The sequence below is a fragment of the Mus caroli genome, unplaced genomic scaffold (assembly GCF_978045245.1).
Source record: "Mus caroli unplaced genomic scaffold, Mus_caroli_1 scaffold_6, whole genome shotgun sequence".
Taxonomy (NCBI): Eukaryota; Metazoa; Chordata; class Mammalia; order Rodentia; family Muridae; genus Mus; species Mus caroli.
In genome coordinates, this window is record NW_028227261.1 from 71,917,512 (window position 1) to 71,939,597 (window position 22,086).

Sequence of the window (22,086 nt, forward strand, 5' to 3'; positions counted from 1 at the left end):
CTGAAAACTGGGGCTTTTTATAGTAAAAGATAGTATCATTGCCAAAATAGAGTAAAATTAGTGATGCAAGAAACGGCAATCGATGAGCTGTGCACCATGTCTGATCTGGAGAAACGAGAGCAGAGTGGAACCTTGGTTTCAACTCCCAACTTCCCAGACAGCAGCACACAGCGGCTCCAGAGAGGGAGGAAAGGACAAGGTTGAGCTGGGCCTTTGTAGCTCTCTGGCAATTTTTTCCATAATTAACGTTCTTAGAATTCAAATTTTAACTTGAAACCAAACTAAACATTAACTGGAAGAACCATAAGTAGAAATAGATTGGCCACCTACGAGCTCTTCTGTGTATTCTGGTTTTGGAGGTAAAAAGAGATAGGGTTTTTAACTAACGGGTTCCACTTTACTGTTCATTTATCCTTCAGGAAATATTGTAGATTACTCACTAAGCTTAATATGCTATGCCAACAGATGCCAATCATTATTATGGTCCAGTGCTACAGCAGGTACAGGCCGAATTGCCTGAGCACCAAAGGGCACATGACAAAATGATGCTGACAAGTTTTTGGAGAGACAGCAGTTAAAGGAGAAGGGGGAGAGAGACAGATAAGAGAAAAATTTAAACCTACACCATTAATAAGGAGGCTACATAATAGCAACCTTTTAATAATTTAATCTAACCTTTCAACCAACCATGATTTAACAGCCATGGTTACCTTTTTTATTTTCAAAGTGAACCATCGTGACATAGCTGTGAACCTCTTTGTCTCTGAGCAAACTAAGGGAGTTCCATTCTAGCATGACGGCCATTTACAAACAGAGACCTATTATCCGCAGTATCAGCATGGCAAGGTCAAGTTCTGTCTTCCTAACGAGAATCCTTCAGGGACATGAAAGGAGCTATGTCTCTTTGTACTACTGGTTTAAACTGTACTATGTGAAAAATTTAAAGTTGCTCTTTTTTGGAGAGGTATATGATGTCTTATTCAAGAGCTGCCCAGTGAACACCCGGAAGAACAAAAGGCCCTTGTAAAACTCACATTGGCAGGAGCACCTCAAAAGATATCAGCATCTAAGGTCAGTCATAGGAACACTCGGCCGCAGTGCAAGGTGCGGTGTGCAAAGGCTGCCGTGGGTACTGCTGCAGGGCAAGAGCAAGGTAACTTCAAGCTAGCAGACATGACGACAGAGGAAATAAATCCTAGGAGACGGTTTCGCCAAGACAGAGAGCCGAAGACACTCAGAGGCTCGGCGAAGCAGAGAAAGGAGAAAAGCAGGCATAAAAAAACATCACTGTTTGAAAGACTTAATGTATTGTGTACCCTCCTTTCAGTAAAGGAAACATTGAATCTTAGAAATGCATTTTCTAATGAAGAGTCTGGAAATGTGAGGTAACTCACAGAATGGAACTATCAAGACCCAAGCCCAGGAAGACCAGTACTACACTCAAACCTTTCTCCCAGGAAGATCCTAATTTAGGACTTTTATGATTAGAGTGTTTCAGTTGCTAGTGACTGTAGAGGCCAGAAAGCTAGGAGCAGGGCCAGTGAAGGGGGAGAGGAGGTAGAAGACATGCGCTATGGTGGCAGAGGAGGCCAACACTAGAGGCAGAATGGTTTGAGCAGGGGTGGGAGTTAAGGGACCGCAGAGACGGTCCCTTATCCCACAGGGGATAGAGGGATGCTTGGCTAATGTTTTTAAAGTTTATGAGGACATATCCTGCATAGATGAGCAATGTTTCCAGAAACCATAGTACCTGATAAGGGCTGCCCTCCCCCATGCCATGAGCTGTTAGTGAGGGTGACCCCAAAGGACTTGAAAAGAATACAAGCTATTACCTTTGTCCTTCATTGCCTACCACAACTAGTGATCCTCTTACTATAGACAGTATACACTTTGGTTGGGGGACCTCAAAAAAAAAATCATACTGAAACTGAAATCACAATCCCCTCCCTGTTAGATAGCTTTCAGAGAGCCAGAAGGTGCTATGCAGGCTGCTGGGAGAGAAAACGCAATGCTAGTCTTATTTAGCTGTGAACCACGCAATCTGTGATGCCAAACTGCTTGGGCAAGCAAGATACAGCTACAGGCGCAATCGATAAGTGACGGTTGTGGGGATGACCAACCACTTTCTGCTTAGATCTGAGCAGCCCAGTCTACTGAAGGGAATCCACACCCAGGACTGCAAATCTAGTCACCATAGCTGAGAGGTCACAGGCCCCAGGCGGGGGGATGCAGAATCTGGGGGATTGGGAATTAGGGGTCTGTCTTAGTCAGGGTTTCTATTCCTCCACAAACATCATGTCCAAGAAGCAAGTTGGGAAGGAAAGAAAGGAAATTCAGCTTACATTTCCACACTGCTGTTTATCACCAAGGATGTCAGGACTGGAACTCAAGCAGGTCAGGAAGCAGGAGCTGATGCAGAGGCCATGGAGGCATGTTCCTTACTGGCTTACTTCCCCTGGCTTGCTCAACCTGCTCTCTTAAAGAACCCAAGACTACCAGCCCAGAGATGGTCCCACCCACAAGGGACCTTTCCCCCTTGATCACTAATTGAGAAAATACCTTACAGTTGGATCTCATGGAGGCATTTTCTCAACTGAAGCTCCTTTCTCTGTGATAACTCCAGCTGTGTCAAGTTGACACAAAACTAGCCAGTACAGGGTCACAGCTACTAGTGTTGTTTTGCTAAGTAGACACGGTGTCAAACTGCCTCCCAAATATTAATGTTTCTACCCACAGTACTTCTCTCAGCCTTAGTTAAGGACTATTGTTTGCTGTGGACAACAGTCAATGCAAAAACACATGCCTGATGGAAACTGTTGAGAAAACGTGACTGTTGGGTGTTCATCCCCAAACAAGACATTTATATCACCCCCTCCAAAGCTCAGGGAACATTACAGAGGAGGGAGTAGAAAAACAATGGGAAAGTCAGAGATGTGGAAGAATGCTATGAAGCACTGTCTGCCCACCACAGCATGGCTACTGCACTCTCTGACTCATGGCTGTGATCGCCAGCACAGGAACTGTACAAGGTCAATATTTCGTCATGAACAGGGGAATGGCTCAGAGGTGCCACCTCCACCTGAGTGGCTATTAGAGGTTAATGGTTGCTGATGAAAGGGAAGCATCTTCTTCAGTATTATAGCTACTGGTAAATTGCTCCAGTAAATAACCTCCCTACCTATGCTATACAACCAACATCAATTTAAACTTATACATTCATAGGAAGAAAGGGAGGAAGAGGTAAAGGGAAGGAGGAAGGGAGGGAGGGAGGGATGAATGGGCAGTTTAGCAAGTGAGGGAAAGCACTGAAATAGGGCACCAGGGAGAGAAAAATTACCAAACATGTAATTGGCATGTATGGAATTGTCAAAGAGTAAAATAAAGAAACATTAAAAGTATACCAATATCAGAAGGGAGGAGAGAAATAGTTCTCCCTCCTTCTGTAACACATTTTAATTGTTTTATTTATTTTATTTATTTATTTTAATTATTTTATTTATTTTAATTTTTTATTTATTCCAAAGTGTCCTTTTCTAAGACCTGGTCTAGTCACATCTATGGTAGAAATGGTAAGAAATGGAGGAGTGGAGAAATAAAAGTATTGTGTCTTCCCTGCACCTACATCTCCACTGAGGGCCAATCTGTGGCAGCATTCACCTTCAGTGTAACTGAACTATGTCCCGTGGCTCCACACAAATACACTAGCAAAATAAGCAGTGCCTCAGGAGGAAAGGCTGTTTAAAACACACAAGAACATCTGAGCAGTGATGCCTACTGGGACTGCTTTCCTGTACAAGCAGGTCACTAAGCAATCTCTAAGAAAAGAAAGAGTGGTGCTCTGGGTACAGTAGATGAATCAGAAACATGAGCATTTGGTAAAACAAGAGCCAGAAGGCAAGACACAGTACTCTGTGGAAGTACGAATAATTCTAAATGCCTAGAGAGAAGGCAGTGGTGGAAAGCCAAGCAGTCACACAACATGTTCTTGAGACGCTTATGTGGGAAGCTAAGGAATTTAATTCCATCAGGAAAGTTGTAAGAAGACATAAAATCCCAGAACATAGACACTTAATCAATGGACATGAGAATTAGAAACAGTAATAAAAATTACATCACAATAGAGTCCCACAGAATGTAGTTAGAAAGAAAAGCAAGTCCTGAAGGTTAATTCTAAGCTCTTACCAAAAGTCAGGCAGACTGGTTCATGGAAAAGAAAAAATGGAAAGGAAACTATAGAAAGTGTGTGAGCATACATGAGGCTGACCAGTGACAGGTGCTGTTGGAGTCTGTCAAAAGACCCTCACTCACAAAGACCACAGAGACCATCATCGCTGCAAATCTCAAGAAGATTTTTTTTTTAATTGATCCAATGCATTGGGGATCCTCCTCTCAACACACAGGCAAGAGGAGAAACCCAGAACAAAGAAAGAACACACTTTTTATACCTTGTAAAGGGCAGATTTAGGCAACAGGGCTAGCTGGCTTATTCTCATTGGTGTAGCAAGTAACCTTTTCAGGCATTGGTTGGTTTGCATAGTGACTACCCTTGGCCTAGTGACTCACTCTGCCTGCCCCCATGGTGGGTTATTATGATTTGGTCAACAAAGCAGCAGTACATTTTGAACTTATGGGTTAGCTATTAACGTCACAGCTAATAACATCACAGGGAATTCTCGCAAGGTCAGGGTGGTTTTTCTCAGAATTCAGTGTGGGGCAGGGGAGGGGAATTTCTCTGGGAACTGCTAATCTTATTTGGTCATTTTTCTGAGAACAGTTCATTTTGTTTTGGCAGCTGTAGACTTAGTCATTTTGACCGCTGTTTCTGAAAGTCCCTTCAGAGGGGAAGGGGCTAGGTGACCTTGAACTTATTTTGGATTCTACGGTGCATGAGCATACACGAGGCTGACCAGTGGCAGGTGTGTGAGGATACACAAGGCTGACCAATGACAGCCACATAAGAAGAAATAAAGTGAGCCTTATATCTCAGGCTTTTAATGTGTCTCCAAAAAAAATCTATGAAAATATATTATTTGCTAATTTTATTATATATTTCAAATATATAAAATGATATTAATTGCCACTGGCATAGATCAACTAGCCTATTGGATAGCTAAAAGTGAGGCAGGTCCCTTAAGGAAAAGACTCAAGGGGGTAAACAAGAACAAAATAGCATACATGTGTTCATGAAAATGCTGCCTGTGTGATAGCACACACCTTTAATCCCAGAACTCAGGAAGCAGAGGCAGGCGGATTTCCGAGTTCAAGGCCAGCATGATTACAGAGTGAGTTCCGGAACAACCGGGCAAAACACAGAGAAACCCTGTATTGCAAAAAACAAAAAACAAAAAAACAAAACAAAGAAAAAAAAGGAATAAAGGAAACACCATTATGAAACTTTGTATGCTAACAAAATAGCTAAAAAGTGAAAAACGGAGCTGGGAGTGGTGGCATGCCTTTAATCCCAGCACCTGGGAGGCAGAGGCAGGTGGATTTCTGAGTTCGAGGCCAGCCTGGTCTACAGAGTGAGTTCCAGGACAGCTGGGGCTACAAAGAGAAACCCTGCCGCGCCCCCCCCCAAAAAAAAGAAAAGAAAAAGAAAAAGAAAAAGAAAAAATTTTTAAATCCATATTCATACAGGTAAGGAGTTGGATGTGAGTATGATCAAAATACATTGTATAAAATTCTCAAAGAATTAATAAAGATATATTTTTTTTAAAAAGTGAAAAACAAAACAACAAAAATCACCTCAGTCCATGTTAGCCCATGACAAATCTTCAGCTCCCGCACAGCACACAACTGCACAGCAGAGACAGGTCTGTTTTATAAATAATAAAACTAATCCAAGTCCTTAGGCTGGGTTCACCTCTTGTTTGCAGCCTTACCATCTGAAGAATTCGACCTTCCCCTCAAGTCACAACAGGCCTTCCCCGTGAAGCTGATGGAGATGGAGCTGCAGAGCTGGGTCTGCTCACCCACGTGAGCCTGACAGCTAACGTGCCACAGGTCCGCATGCTCCCTGGCTCCCTCCATCTCCCTTGCAGCATCCACCGGAGCCTTCACAGCCCATCTCTGCTGTCTAATCTGACATGCTTTGCCATCCTTCTCATTCACAGTGATCTAGAGGCTGTCTGCACGTAAAGACCACTTAGGCACTTAATCGCCACGCTGCTACCCATGGATTCCATGTGTCTGTGTCTCTCTGTCCTGAATACTTTGATTGCTTACTCCTAAAGGACACGAGTTACTTACTATGCAGTCTGTCACAGGGCTCTGTACCCTGTAGGTATCTAACAAATACTGAGAGAATTAAGTAACTCTTCATAAAAGCATCCCTGGACTTAGCACAGTGCTTTGTCCAGAAAAGCAACTGAGTAAAAACCTAATTGATGAAAAATGTTTAACAATGTAAAGAACAGGGAAGGGAAATCTAATAAAGACAAAGTAATTTCCACATATACTTTAGAACTTACAAGCCAAAACTCTGTTTTAAATCGATTCTGGCTTTCCACAGGGGCTTTCAGACATATACATTATTTACTGTGAAGTTCTCTTGAAGAACAAAGCCTGTTTGATGGTAGAGCTAGAATCTGCTGTAGAGCAAATCTTCTCTACCAAGAAAAAAAAAGTGTTCTCCACCCAAGGATATTAAAGGCCAATGTTTTAAAAACAAACATAACACACATTAATTTCATATGGGGTAAAAGCGTTCCTCATACTGAAATAACCTTCCCTACCTTAGGCTGTTTAATTTAAAAATAATAATAACCTTCTCAAATTCTTCCAGAACACCATTCTTATCTTGAACTTTAAACAACTCAAAATATATGATGCATATCTTTTACCCAAATGTCTTTAGCGTAACAAAATTATTGTGTAATTTGACTACTTTTCTTTTTCTCACTGAAAAATTCAAAAGTCCATGCAGACTCTAGAGAAAGGATGCCTTCTTCCCCGAGGGATCACGAGCTTTCAGGGCTGAGGGCTCAGTTTGTGGAACCCTGCAAGCTTGGAAATGCTGGGCTGGAAACCCGGAAAAGCCGTTGTTTTTAATCATATTAAGTCCGGGAAACAGGCTGGTCTTAATCACACTATGCTGATCATTATGCCAGTGCAAACTACAAACTGGATTCAGACACCAAGGACTTGGGTCAGAATATCTTGTGTCAGTCACTTATCTTGACTTTTATGCAAGGCAATATTGAAACAAGGACAACTACAAACATAAGATGTAAATACCTGTCCTTTAAAATGAAGAGTATTTTGTGGAGACTGGATCTCTCATACAGGGATCATGGGGATGAAATGGTACAGCCATTCAATGACAATTTAACAGTTCCTCAACAAGCTAAACAGAATCACCATGTGATCTAACAGTTATGTTATCTACATCATAGGCATACTACATGTGTGTATGCACATACATGAACCGTCAAAGTCCATAAAGATTATTTACTTAAAAATACTATCATTACATACATTAGCTTATCAAACATATGTCACAAATAAAATACACCTAAGTTTATGCTTTTATTTCTAGTGCAATACAATATATAAAATTCCCTTCAGCTCATCCATATCCTCCTGGGGTGGGGCAAGGGGTGAAGATATTCTCCTTATCATTCATATCCTCCTGGGGCGGGGCAAGGGGTGAAGATATTCTCCTTATCACTAGACAGAGTAAAATGTATTGATACCAAAAAAATAGATTTGGTTTGTGGACTGTTAAAAGATAACTTTTGTAAAAGTTATCAGAATCACCTCCCACGTCCATTCCTCTTCTTTCTGACTGGGAAAATTCCCCTTCCTTCTCTCTCTCTCTCTCTCTCTCTCTCTCTCTCTCTCTCTCTCTCTCTCTCTCTGTGTGTGTGTGTGAGAGAGAGAGAGAGAGAGAGAGAGAGAGATATCTCCTTCTCAAAGACTTCTCTCCTTTTCTCCTTCTGGCCTCCACTTACAAATTTACAACATTCCTTTGGTAATTAATATATATTTTTCCTTTAGTAATATATGTGTGTGTGTGTGTATTCATAAACCTTACACTATTTAATTGTTCATGCCTCTCCAACTAAATCTTTTATTTGTTTTTAGAAAGGTGTTACACCTTTTGTTAGTACTTCCACAACTGTGTCCCATCATCATATAGTGCAGAATGTATTTTTTATTAAATTTACTTAAATTATATTAAATTATGATTTTTTTACCTATAGCAGTACTAAATGGTATTATAGTAACACTTCTACTTCTCAGAAAAATTAACTAAGAGAAATATGAATTAGAAGAACTACCATTTGTGTGGGTGGTAACAATGTGGATTATTTTAGCTTTTTCATGTATTGTTATACTTAATTATTAGACATCAAAAGTTACATAGAGAGCGGTGGTGGCACACGCCTTTAATCCCAGCACTCGGGAGGCAGAGGCAGGTGGATTTCTGAGTTCAAGGCCAGCCTGGTCTACAAAATGAGTTCCAGGACAGCCAAGACTATACAGAGAACCCTGTCTTGAAAAACCAAAAAAAAAAAAAAAAAAAAAAAAAAATTACATAGAGATGTAAATCAGAGAATAAAGAACTGGTCTTACATTAGGCAGTTTTCAGACAGCTTTAAATTTAATAATCCCAGGTACTTCTAAAAGAAACAGTGCTACAGAATACTGTAAAAAAGACTAAGGCTAAGGATGATGACAGTGCATTCAAATAGTCCATACATGTCCCCTTACATTTTATCACCAAATGACAGAGTCCTCAATGGTTTACACTGGAACCTCCATTTTAATCCTGTTCCCAGAACTTCCTCCTTCCAACACAAATAAAGTGTTAACAGCTATCCAAACCATAGTGTCCTTGTTTGTGAGATAGAAACAATGTTTAAAGGATCTACCGATCTCACATGGCTGTGGTTGGGGGAGGGGCGGAGTTTACATGCAAAAGCACTGAGAACGAGCCTAGCAGATATTATGCAAATTGAACTGATAGCATTATCATTGACGAAAACCATCATGTCAAAGAGACTTGCCCAGTAGAGGTACACACTCATAACTCGGCCCCTTCACCAGTGTGAACTCAGTGACCACGCCACCACAAGCACCTTCAGCAACAGGACCTCTAACAATAGCAACAAGTTCCTCTTCATTTCTGAACGTTTTTAGAACTGTGTTGAAAAATGTTTCATTATTTAACAATCCTTTTATGACTAGGTTTTTCAAATAGACTTAATAGCAAGGGAGAGGAAAAGCAATGAAGAACCACAAACCCCACTTTCTTTCATTGTTTGCTCCATTTTATTTTTTTAACATTTTATTTTGTGTGTGAGTGTGAGTGTGTGTGTGTGTTTGTTTTGGTGGAGGTGGGGTATGCAAGTGTCATAGCAACACTTATAAAAGACATTTAATTGGAGCTGGCTTACAGGTTCAGAGGCTCAGTCCATTATCATCAGAGCAGGAGTAGGCAGCACCCAGGCTGGCATTACAGGAGGAGCTGAGAGTTCTACATCTTGATCTGAAGGCTGCTAGTGGAAGACCGACTTCCAGGAAGCGAGGATGAGGGTCTTATAGAGCCCACACCCAAAGCGGCATACTTCCTCCAACAGGGCCACACCTCCTAATAGTGCCACTCCCTGGGCCAAGCATTTTCAAACCACCACATACACACACCAAATAAATAAATATTTCATTAAAAAATGTTGAGTGATATGCTGTGCCATCTACATATCTGGAATAAAATAGGTGAGTTTAAGACACTGGAAGTGATTGAAATTAAATTAGTGTAGCACTGAAAGCAGGAACTGAATGAAATAAAGTACAGAATATATAAATATAGTAATCTGAGACCTTACAAAGGTACATAAGCAATTTAATATAGAAAGTGTTGTCTTTACTGGCAATGTGTGGTGGCCGGACATTAATTGCAGTACTTGGGAGGCAGAAGGATCTCAGCTAGTTTAAGCCAGCCTGGTCTTCACAGGGAATTCTAGGACAGCTAGCACTCCATAGAGAAACTGGTCTCAAATAAACAAACAAACAAACAACAGAAAGAAAGAGAGGAAACCAGGTGGAACTGTTTGTACTTATTCAACAATTTCACTGATCTACTAGCCTGGTATGGTATCATATGCCTGCAATCCTAAAATAACAAAATTGCCATGAGTTCAAAGCCAGCCACAGCTACATAGTAAGACCAAACAAAACATAAAAAAAAAAATGAACATACAGTTCATCACAGAAAATATATAAATAGCAAGTGAGCATTGAAATAAGTACTCAACTTTATTACTCACTAGGGAACACTAAACTTGGTTTAATTTTTAATTTAGAAATAAATGTTATATAACTACTGACCTACAGTTTGACTAAAGTTCGAAAGAAAAAAGAATGAAATTACACATATAGATGCAGATCAAATACAACTCTGTTAAACTGCTAAGAAGAATTTTTGGAAAGATGACACAGTCCCTTTCAAAAACAACTTAACATTTTCCTAAATATATACTTAGCATATAACCCAGACATCAGACTCCTAAGTATTTAAACAAGAGCAATAAAACCTTGCAATCACACAAAAAACATTTCCATGAATATTTAACCCAACTGCCAAAAATAAAGGAACCCAAAGGCCCGTTAGCAAGTGTGCAGAGATAAGAAAACAACTGCACGGTGACAAACCAGAGCTGTCCCCCAGGATGAAAAGCGAGTAACTGCTGCTGCACACAAACCCTGGGTGACCTGGATGACTGTGGGCTTCACTGCTGCAGTGCATGGCATCCTGGCAAGGGCGTGACTACACCAAGGGCCACCAAGTCCGTGCCTCCTGTGTGTGCCAAACCTGACCAACTGCTAAGGCCATATCGTAAAGCAAATTACCAGGAAATGATAGATGTAGGAAGAAAAATTAACCTTAGTCTCTACCGGGCATCACATAGGTTTTCATTGTGACTGATCATACAGATATAAAAACTAAAACTATGAAACTTTAAAAAAAATAATAATAAGGGTCCATTATCTTCATTGCCCTAGGGTAACAAAAGATCATTATAATAAAAATGTGATGTACACACTGATGCTGCTTACTTACCATGTTGTTACATGCCAAGAAACCCAGGTGGACTAAAAATGTAACCTTCAAACTCAATACTCTGAACCTATTAAGCATCGTGGCCTAGCAACACAGCACATGGGGGTTGTTAATCCCCATGGTTATGTATGTGGCTGGTTGAAAACTACACTGCCACTGCCCAGACGTACAAAAGAATAAACATCTCGCTGTGTCTCACTGTCCTCCACTTTCCTAAACCAGTATAATTCCTATCTGCAGCCTAAATACTTATACACGGAGATAACTAACTCTCATCACCACAGAAGCTTCTCTTCCCAGCAGATGGAGACCCTTATAGAAAGACGCAATAGTCCAAATGCAAAGAACAGCAGATTACAAGATTCCCAGCCAACTGATACACACATGATACAAACCTACCCTTAAAGGTTCAGGGAACATTGAAGAAGAGCGGATGGAAAGGTTAAGAACCAGAGGACCAGGATGTCTGCTGCAAGGTTGTGTCTTTACATGTAACAAGGTAGCTACACCCAAGAAATTTTAACTGTAGAGGAATTTTAATCCAGCTATGTGGCTGCTCTGGCAAGGTATCACATCCAGAGACTTTATAGGTCTGTGTGATCTGGCTAGAATGACACACCTTGAATCCCTCTGGCTGGAATACAGACCTGCCCTTAGTACACACCTTTAATCCCAACAATGAAGGTCAAGTTAGTTTGTAGAAGGAAGTAGACATAGTAGACATATTTGTAAGTGAGTGGCAGACAAAGTGACGAATCAAACAAAGATTTGACGGAATGAGTCAAAGATAGGCCTCTCTCAGGAGAACAGACAGGAAGGAGAGGCTACTTAAGAGCAGCTCAGAGTGAGTCCGGAATGTAGTGCAGGTCAGTTGAGTTCAGGCAGTGCAGTGGAGTTGAGTTTGGCTGACTTGGCTCCATTTGGTGCAGTCAGTGTGGTGCAGTAGTGCAGTGGAGAGCAGAGACAGTTTTACCAGGACAATTTTACAGAAACATAGGTGAACACAGAATGAGCCAGAGAATAAAAAGGAACCAGAAGATTACAGCAAATTGCCACAGCTCGTCTGAGGCAAAACAAGTCAGTAAGAAGACGAGAGCAGCCAGATTGAATCAGTCAGCTTGGAGAAAAGTTTGAGCCAGGACAGCTGAGTTAAGCCAGAGTTCCAAAAGGCTAAAAAGGGTGAGCTTACTCAGCAGTAAGCCTCCAAGACGACAATTACAGCAGGCAAATAAAAATTACTTTTACACTTAACAGTATGGCTTGAATGATGATACCATCAGTTGACACGCCAGTGTGAATGGGGAAAACTTCATGAAGCCTCACCTTTAGATAAAGAAGCTGAGAGAGGGAGAATGAGTCTTCCCCAGGAATGAACACATAATTGATTATCCTGTACCAAAGAATCCTCCCTAAAAACATACACATATAGAGTAAATGGACTCAGCAAGCTCTGTGTGTGTGTGTAACAATAATAATTAAAGAAAAAGACGCTGAGAATAATGAGGGGGGATACATGGGAGGGAGCCTAGGGGAGGAGAAGGAAAAGGGAAATTATATAATTATATTATAATTTTTAATTGCAAATTTAAAGTTTTCATTTAAGATACAATTTCTACTAAGCATACCACTTTCACAACATATGAAATCAAATAACCAAAAGTTAAGCCCTCACAGGTAACAGGCATCTGTATATGGTAATGGATAGTTACACAGACATATAAAGCACTTCTGAAAATAAATACTAAAGTAATGAATAGCTCATTTTAAGTGGACAGTTAAAGAGATATTCTTAAAATATACATTTGAAAGATGCTCAGCCACCATTAATTACCAAGTAAAAGTAAACGAAGACAAAAATCTGCAAATTTCAGTACCTAAAATTTAAAAAGACTGACTGCATGCTGCAGTAGACATAGAAAAAGGAAAAGTCAACCTGTGAGAACATAAAATGCTATTAGCATTTCAGGAAAGTTCTTCACACAGTTTCTTACTAATACACAACTATGAACAGCCTGACAACTGCAGTCTTTATAGGTAGCCAAGAAAAATGAATCCTTACATTGACAAAACACTTGTACAATAAATTTTTGCATAAAGCTCATTTATAATAGGTCCAAACTGAAAATAAAACAAGTATCCATCTACCTATTTTTAGTCAAATTGTGATATGGCTCTGAAATAGAATACTATTAAACCATAGAGAATAATAAACTATTGACACATAACAACATAAGTAATATTATGTTCAACATCAAGTGAAGTAAGCCAACTCCACTGAATAAATACTGAATGATTCCATTTGTACAATATTCAAAATCTTGTGTAACCAATCAGTAACAATGAGCAGGAGAATGATAGCTGCCGAGCAGTGAAAATCGACTGGCAGACAACAGTGGGGAGAGGGAACTGGAGCATCCACATCCAATGGATAGGCAGGGCCTCAAGTGGGGGGATGGGGTTACCAACCCACAGTCAAAAACTGACTGTCTAAGAGAACCGCAGGGAAAAAAATGGAGAAGAGGCTGAGGGAAAGGAGGTCCAATGACTGGCCCAACATGGAATCCATCTCATAGTGGGTGAGGTAGGGGGGAGGCCTGACACTGTTACTGATGCTATGATGTGCTTAGAGATGGGAGTCTGGCATGGTTATCCTCCGAGACGCCCTACCAGCAGCTGACCAAGAGCGATGCAGATACACCCAACCACTGAGCTGAAGTTAGGGACCCTTGTGGTTGAATTAGGAGAAGGACTGAAGGAGCTGAAGAGGAGACCAGCAGTCTCAACTAACCCAGAGACTGAGCCACCAACCAGGCAGCGCACATGGCTGGTCCGAGGCCCCCAGCGCATACATAGCAGAGGTCTGCCTGGTCTGCCCTCAGTAGGAGAAGATGGGCCTAATTGAGGCCCCAGGGAAGGAGGTTTCCTGGGAGTGGGGGAGAAGCACCCTCTCACAGGTAAGCGGGGAAGAATAGGATGAGGAACTGTGGGAAGGGGGACCAGGAAGGAGAGGGCAATGGCTGGAATGTAAATAAATATTTTTTTTAAAAAACGACTGACAGAGGAAACAGAACATTCTGCTATAATGGAAATGTCTGAAGCCTTGGTAGAGTAATATTACATGAGTCCTTACATTAACCAAATCCAAACTGGCCGTGCTTGGAGGCACACGCTTATAGTTCCAGCACTCTGGAGGTTGATACAGGAGGACTGAGAGTCTGTGCTATAGACGGGCATCCGACCCCATTAAAAAATGGGGCTCAGAACTGAACAAAGAATTCTCACCTGAGGAATACCGAATGGCAGAAAAGCACCTGAAAAAAATGTTCAACATCCTTAATCATCAGGGAAATGCAAATCAAAACAACCCTGAGATTCCACCTCACACCAGTCAGAATGGCTAAGATCAAAAATTCAGGTGACAGCAGATGCTGGCGAGGATGTGGAGAAAGAGGAACACTCCTCCATTGTTGGTGGGATTGCAAGCTTGTACAACCACTCTGGAAATCAGTCTGGTGGTTCCTCAGAAAATTGGACATAGTACTACCGGAGGATCCAGCAATACCTCTCCTGGGCATATATCCAGAAGATGTCCCAACCGGTAAGAAGGACACATGCTCCACTATGTTCATAGCAGCCCTATTTATAATAGCCAGAAGCTGGAAAGAACCCAGATGTCCCTCAACAGAGGAATGGATACAGAAATTATGGTACATTTACACAATGGAATACTACTCAGCTATTAAAAAGAATGAATTTATGAAATTCCTAGCCAAATGGATGGACCTGGAGGGTATCATCTTGAGTGAGGTAACACAATCACAAAGGAACTCACACAATATGTATTCACTGATAAGTGGATATTAGCCCAAAACTTAGGATACCCAAGATATAAGATACAATTTGCTAAACGCATGAAACTCAAGAAGAATGAAGACCAAAGTGTGGACACTGTGCCCCTTCTTAGAATTGGGAACAAAACACCCATGGAAGGAGTTACAGAGACAAAGTTTGGAGCTGTGATGAAAGGATGGACCATCTAGAGACTGCCATATCCAGGGATCCATCCCATAACCAGCTTCCAAACACTGACACCATTGCATACACTAGCAAGATTTTGCTGAAAGGACCCAGATATAGTTGTCTCTTGTGAGACAATGCCGGGGTCTAGCAAACACAGAAGTGGATGCTCACAGTCAGCTATTGGATGGATCACAGGGTCCCTAATGGAGGAGCTAGAGAAAGTAACCAAGGAGCTAAAGGGATCTGCAACCCTATAGTTGGAACAACATGATGAACTAACCAGTACCCCGGAGCTCTTGACTCTAGCTGCATATGTATAGAAAGATGGCCTAGTCGGCCATCACTGGAAAGAGAGGCCCATTGGACTTGCAAACTTTATATGCCCCAATACAGGGGAACGCCAGGGCCAAAAGAATGGGAATGGGTGGGTAGGGAAGTGGGGGAGGGGGTATGGGGGACTTTTGGGATAGCATTGGAAATGTAATTGAGGAAAATACATAATAAAAAATATTAAAAATTAAAAAAAAAAGAAGGGCATCCGACCTCGGGAGGAGGGGGATCAAACTGAACCCTTGTCAGCTCCCTCCACTGAATTACAGGTTTTCCTTCCAATTGAATATGCAAAGTACATCATACTACCTGCATACAATAAACAAAGTGACTGTTTTCAGAAAATACGATAACTGACTAAGTCAAATATGCATGGAAATGCTGAAGTTCACTTAGGCCCTATACCTTCTGTTCTCAAGCAGAGCTAACTAGCACCTCAGCATTATTTACAACTATAATTCCACCTCTCATATTAGGAGATATGTGAGATCTCCGCCATTATGACAAGAGCTCTGAGGAAGGATAAGGCAGGAAGGATTTACTCTGGCCCATGAACCTTTGGCTGTCACTACTGAACAACACAATGATGGGTTGCAAGGATAAGAAACCTAGGCAGTAACCCTCATGGTGTACAGGAAGCAGGAAGAGAGACGGGGCGGGATTTCCCCAGTAACCTACTTCCTCCAACCAGGCTCTGCGCCTGCCTTTCACTGCCTCCCAATAGTGTCATCATATACAACAATTATGCCATCATACACAATCTGCTACGTCCCAACATATAGGACTCTACCAGTTCCCCAAAGCCCATCAATAGCAAGTACACTCCCAACTCATGAACTCCCAGAAGAATTTCATATTCAACCCCTAAGTCAGCATAACACATTTAACCCCAAATGGACTTAAGTGCTCCTTCAACTGAAGCCCCCAAAATGGAATCAGCTGCATATAAGGATACTTACACCGATATTCTACCACACCTCCTAATGCTTTAAAAGCAAATAAAAGATATATAATTTCTCCATTTAACCAAACATATTATGTTTAAAAAAAAAAAAAAGTGTCTTCAAACTCAAGTAAAAGAAAATCCTTAAAACAGACACACACACAGAGAAATAGGCACAGGTACTGCGTCACAGCAGTGAAAGAGGTAACGTGCCTTCTAACATTATATGAGAACCAGAATTACAATTTGAGGTCCTATTGTGAAATGGCTGTGAGGTGTATTTTATCTTCTATGCTAGATTTGATTGGGAGCAGATGATTTAGGTAGTTAAGTGCATTTCTCCAGGCAAATTATTGCCATTTATATATTGTTAGCTACCATTCTCATCCCTGCCTATAAGAAGTAGCACAATGAATGATGTGTATTTGTGTGATCATAACTTAAACAAATTCTATGAGGTCTTCAAGAACACTTAAACTGGTTTAGCGTTGATAAAAGGCATTTGAAGCATGCTGGTGCACACCTTTAATCCCGGCATTCGGAGGCAGAGGTAAGAGGATCTCTGTGAGGTTCAGGTCAGCCAGGGAGACACAGGGAGACCCTGTCCAAAAAGAGAAGAAGAAAATGGGAATGGTTAAACAAAGCGGCCCTGGTTGGAAATACTTTTATTAATCTTTGCGGATTTCCAAGTGTTTCGATGAGATTCCCCAGCTGCTCCCAGACCTTGTCCAGCTCTGCAGTGCAGCCTACCTGTGCCCTCCTCTGCACCTCCAGGAGAAGTTCAGAGTACTGGAACTCCAGCTCCTTCTTTTGCTTCTGCCAGCAGCTCTCTTGGGCCTTGATCTGTTCCGCCACCTTGTTGAAGGTGTCTTCCTGCGTCTGCTGAAGCTCTCTCATCGTATCGGACTTGTTTTTACAGATATACTCCAGGTGGCTTATCTATCAATGCAAGTGAAATGCAGATTGAGACATGGCTTTGAATCTGTGGATGACGTATCAAGAAAAGATCTACAACCTCCACTATATTTTACCCCTAAGATTACATAAATACACTAAGTTAAAATGTAAATAAAATAAGAACCAGAATTTATGGGGTATACTAGACAGTGTAGCAGGAAATGGTATCATTTTCATACCTAAACATTGAATTTTTATTTTTCCTCCTTCTATTAAGGTAGCTTTTTCTATAATCAATTTTACAGAGACAATTTAGAAAATCATTCTTTTGTTTGTTTGTTTGTTTGTTTTTCAATTTTTTTATTTTATTTTTTTCCAATTTTTATTGGATATTTTCTTCATTTACATTTTAGAAAATTATTCTTATTTCTAGAACCAAAGCTCAGGCTATTTCAGGTGAGAAAGAAATATTAATTTAAATGAGATTTACAAATGCACATACATTTTATACATAATAATGGAGACCATTACCCCCAGTTTTCATAGTAACAAACACTAAAAAGAAAACCCGTCTCTTCTAACATGCATGCCAATTAACATTCTGCAGTTATGAGCAACAATTTAAATCATCATTGCAGAGACACAAAGCACATATTTAATTTAATTATCAATTTGCGTTAACCCATTGCACACAGACTCACTCCCAGCAGCATCTCTGTTCCTCACAGTTTATTTTCCCATTTCGCAGGCCTACTTCACAAGGCCTTGGGTTATACTCTCAATATGCTAAAGATAGAATGCTCAATAATATGAGATCATACCTTGAAGTTGGACCATTTTATTAATACAACTTAGATTTTTTTAAACTCTTACTTAACAGCAACTATCACTGCGACTGAGATCGAAATATTACAGTACAGTGTATTTGCCACACAGTTCTGATCAGCTCAACAGCCCGAGGGGAAGTAACAGTACCTTAAATAGCAACATGCATGGCCTGATGCACCTCTTAACTTTCTATAACAGCAGCAGGGCTTTTTTTTTTTTTCTATTTCCGACAAAATGAATTCCTCGGCTTATAGAATGGTAAAGTAACCATAAAGTCTGCTGCTTTCAGAGATAACATATACATTTACATTTCCCCTTCTAAAGTATGGGTGGTGGTTTTCTCACATAGTTTGTGGCATTTGAAGAAACAAGTCAAAATATAACTTAAATTTTTTCTAAGTACTTTTAAAACAACACTTCATATTTCCTAAGCAAAGACTTTTAAGATGATGTTTTTGAATAACTACATCCCGTTTCTATTTTATGCTAACATAAAGAGTTGGTTTATTAATGTAAATGACTAAGTTCTTTGAGTTGCTTCATCAGTAAGATTAATTTATTTTCTCTTAATTAGGTCCCTGTGGCTAATACTGGCTAGTAGTATTAGCATGTCCTGCACAGAAAGTGGAGCTTAGAGACTTCATACAGACTTCAGTCACATTTACATGCCCACAGCAATGGCATCAAACTGAGCTGTAGACAAGCCATAATTAATGGTACTGAATTATTAACATCCAAATTCTTTTTGAAATAAGATGAATGTCAGCCTCTCTTAATGATACTGTGATGTGGACAAATGTCACTGAATTTAATGGAGGTGTCTGGTGCCTGAGGACAGTTACCTTCTCATTAGCCCTGTTAAGGTCTGCAATGAGGGCATCAACATTCTCCTGCAAGACTGCACAAAGCTCAGGCCAAGAGAATTTATCCAACATGCCTTCTGGTTGTTTTATGAGCACACAGCCTGCTACCAAGTGCTGATACAAGGTGTGAAGGAAGGTTAGCTTCTCCTGCAAGAAAAAAAAAAAAAAAAGGACTCGTTAACTCCTGAATACAAACACTGTAGGAAGTAAAATACATAATACAAATAGTAAAGAATTTATTCTTTAAATCTAGAATGAAAGTACTCAGGTTTCAGCTACTATCATTTAGATGGCCTTTTCCCTCACACTGGGAAACAAGCATTAGATAAAATACTGGGTACTTCTTAGACTGGTATTCAAAACACAACTGCAATTAGGTGCCGGAACACCAGATATGTGATCTGCGCTTACTACTGCTGGTAATGTGAGCGCCTGTTTAGGTATAATTTTTATTATCTGTAACACAAGGTATCTGGGTTAATTTTTTTATAAGAACCTTTCATTTGAAGCCAATGTGGCAATTCTACATTTTCTTACTTATATTCTAAGAAACAGGTGTTAGGTCATACAATGGCATGGAGAGTTTTACTCTACTCTAGTGAAAGGCAGGGTACTTTACATGTCTGCAATCACACAGCTTTCTCCCGCCCCCCACAGACTTGACTCTACTTATCACATATAGGAAATCTATCCCGACCCCCTTAGGCAAAGCACACAGTATATGAAAGATATAGAAGAAGGGCTCATTTGTTTTCTCCCACTTAGAGGTTTATATTGCATTCGGCACACCAGGCATTTGTGGCTGTTTAAGTGTTACAAAGTAACAGAGCAATTTAAAGTAGACACATTTTCAAAACTGTCCAATTAGAAACATGCTTGCACCCCCTTTAAAAAGCATATTGTTATTATGATCATTAACTATCCACTACCAAATGGCCTTAAGATATTTATTCTGTCCTAGAATCCAGTATAACCCTGGCTTATCTTGAACACACTTAGAAGATTTAGTTACTAAGATGACATCTTTGTAGATATTTCATCTCAAAAGATGAAACTCAAAAGATGAAGTAATTGTGATGCTATAAAATGAACATCTTCTGTGGATAAAATCAGTTCCCTCAAAATATCTCTATATATCAGCAGGAGGGGAAAAAAACTTGAAAGAAGAAAAACTAGGTGAAAATGAAAGTTAAAGTGTAGATTTAAAAAAAAAAAAACTAAATATAGTATATGTGATGGTTTGTATAAGGTTAGCCCAGGGAGTGGCACTATTAGAAGGTGTGTCCCTGTTGGAGCAGGTGTGCCACTGTGGGTGAGGGCTGGAAGCTGCCTGGAAGCCAATATTCTGCTAGCAGCCTTCAGATGAAGATGTAGAACTCTCAGCTCCTTCTGGACCATGCCTGCCTGGATGCTGCTGTGCTCCCGCCTTGATGATAATGGACTGACCCTGTAAGCCAGCCCCAATTAAATGTTGACCTTTATAAGAGTTGCCTTGGTCATGGTGCCTGTTCACAGCAGTAAAACCCTAGCTAAGAAAGTATATTAAAAGTTTTGTTTTGTTATTGGAAATTGTAGTAACCATTTTCTTAAACATTTCAAAATAAGGTACATTAATTCACCTATATACTATCTCATTTTTTCAGATATACTAATTTAAAAATAAAATAAAAATTAAGCAAATAAATACAAAAAAAATCGCACTGGCTCAAGAAATAAAAATTGATGTGAATGATGACACATGCCTTTAGTCCCAGCACTCAGGAGGCAGAGATGACTTTGAGGCCAGCCTGGTCTACACAGTAAGTTCCAGGATAGCCTGAGCTCTGTAGAGAGACCCTTGTCAGGAAGGAGGAGGTAGAGGAGAAGAAAGAAGAGAAAGGGGAAGGAGGACAAGGGGGAGGAAGAGGAGGAAAGGAAAACTTGCTACTACAAATATACTATGTGCTGTCCATTCCTAAGCGGTTAAAGAGGACTTGGACACTCTTCAGGGAGTTGAAATGTACAATTTCCCAAGTCTCATTCTCAGGCACGAAGTCCTCCTCCACACTTACTAATGACCACAGCTCTACTCAAAGCAGCTCCTTCCTCCTTAAGAAAAGCTCACTGTGTCACCTAAGTAAGTGCGTTTCACTCGGGCTGTGATAAAGCAGCCGTGGTCGTCACCCATCTGGCATGAGGAGACCATCCACAATCACGTCACACGTGTTGAACCCGGTCACAGCGCTCTGGACACTGACTTTACAGTACAGCCAGGCCTCCAGTTTCCTTTATTTTAATCACTATCTGATGTATACAACAATTCCAACCCCTTCATGTGGACATAACTGAAAGCCCAGACTCGACGGCTGGAAATAATGTTTCCTTTTTACTCTCTTGGCACTGGGGTTTGTATTTGCTGGAATAATGAATTCAATATGCAGGAATTTAGATAAACAAACCCACCAACTATCCCAGAAGTAAGAGAAAACTGTAGACAGAACAGGCTCAAACAGAATATGAGATTTTTGTCATATTTTAAGAAGTCACTGATAGGACTAAGAAGACAACTGAGCAGTTAAGCGCACTGACTGCTCTTGCACAGGACCCAGTTTCAAATCCCAGCACCCACATAGTGGCTTGCAAAAGTCCATAGCTCCAGTTCCTGGGGATCTATTACCTTCTGCTACCTCTGTAGGCATCAGACATCCACATGGTCAGCACACATGCAGGCAAAATGCCCATAGGCATAAAAATAATAAATATCAAAATAATTTTAATAAGTTACTAATAAATAAAAATGGATAGATAGGTAACTGGGTTTTTGCAATTTTCCTTAGTAACTCCTAATTCTAAAGGAAAAGGAGGCTGTCTGGAGATATTAGTCTTGTTTTACAATTATGGAAGTTGAGACCTGGAGCAACAAACCTATATGGCTTGCCCAGAGCCATGCTTGATGCAAACAGAAAAAAAACAGGATCCAAGTCCAAATCTATTTGGTTATACAAAAATTCTTTCCATCAAGCCAAGCTGTAGGATGACTCTAATAAAAAATGATGTCGTTACTGGCAAACAGGCCAACCTTGACGAGCCAGTAAGGAACATGGCATCGTGAGATACAAAAGATCCGAGCAGGGAAGAAAGTCGACGGTCCAAGTGACATG

General features: G+C 40.5%; 1 protein-coding gene across 3 annotated transcripts in view; it reads right to left on the bottom strand.

Annotated features, from left to right (window-relative positions):
- Ccdc171 (coiled-coil domain containing 171) overlaps positions 1–22,086 on the bottom strand; it is a 366,744-nt gene that overhangs the window by 208,237 nt on the left and 136,421 nt on the right. For all 3 annotated transcript variants that reach the window (XM_085839201.1, XM_085839202.1, XM_085839200.1), the window contains 2 exons: positions 18,926–19,093; positions 17,109–17,297 (listed from right to left, as the gene is read on the bottom strand). In XM_085839201.1, coding sequence (XP_085695327.1) covers positions 17,109–17,297; positions 18,926–19,093 — 357 coding nt within the window. The remainder of the gene's footprint in view (positions 1–17,108; positions 17,298–18,925; positions 19,094–22,086) is intronic.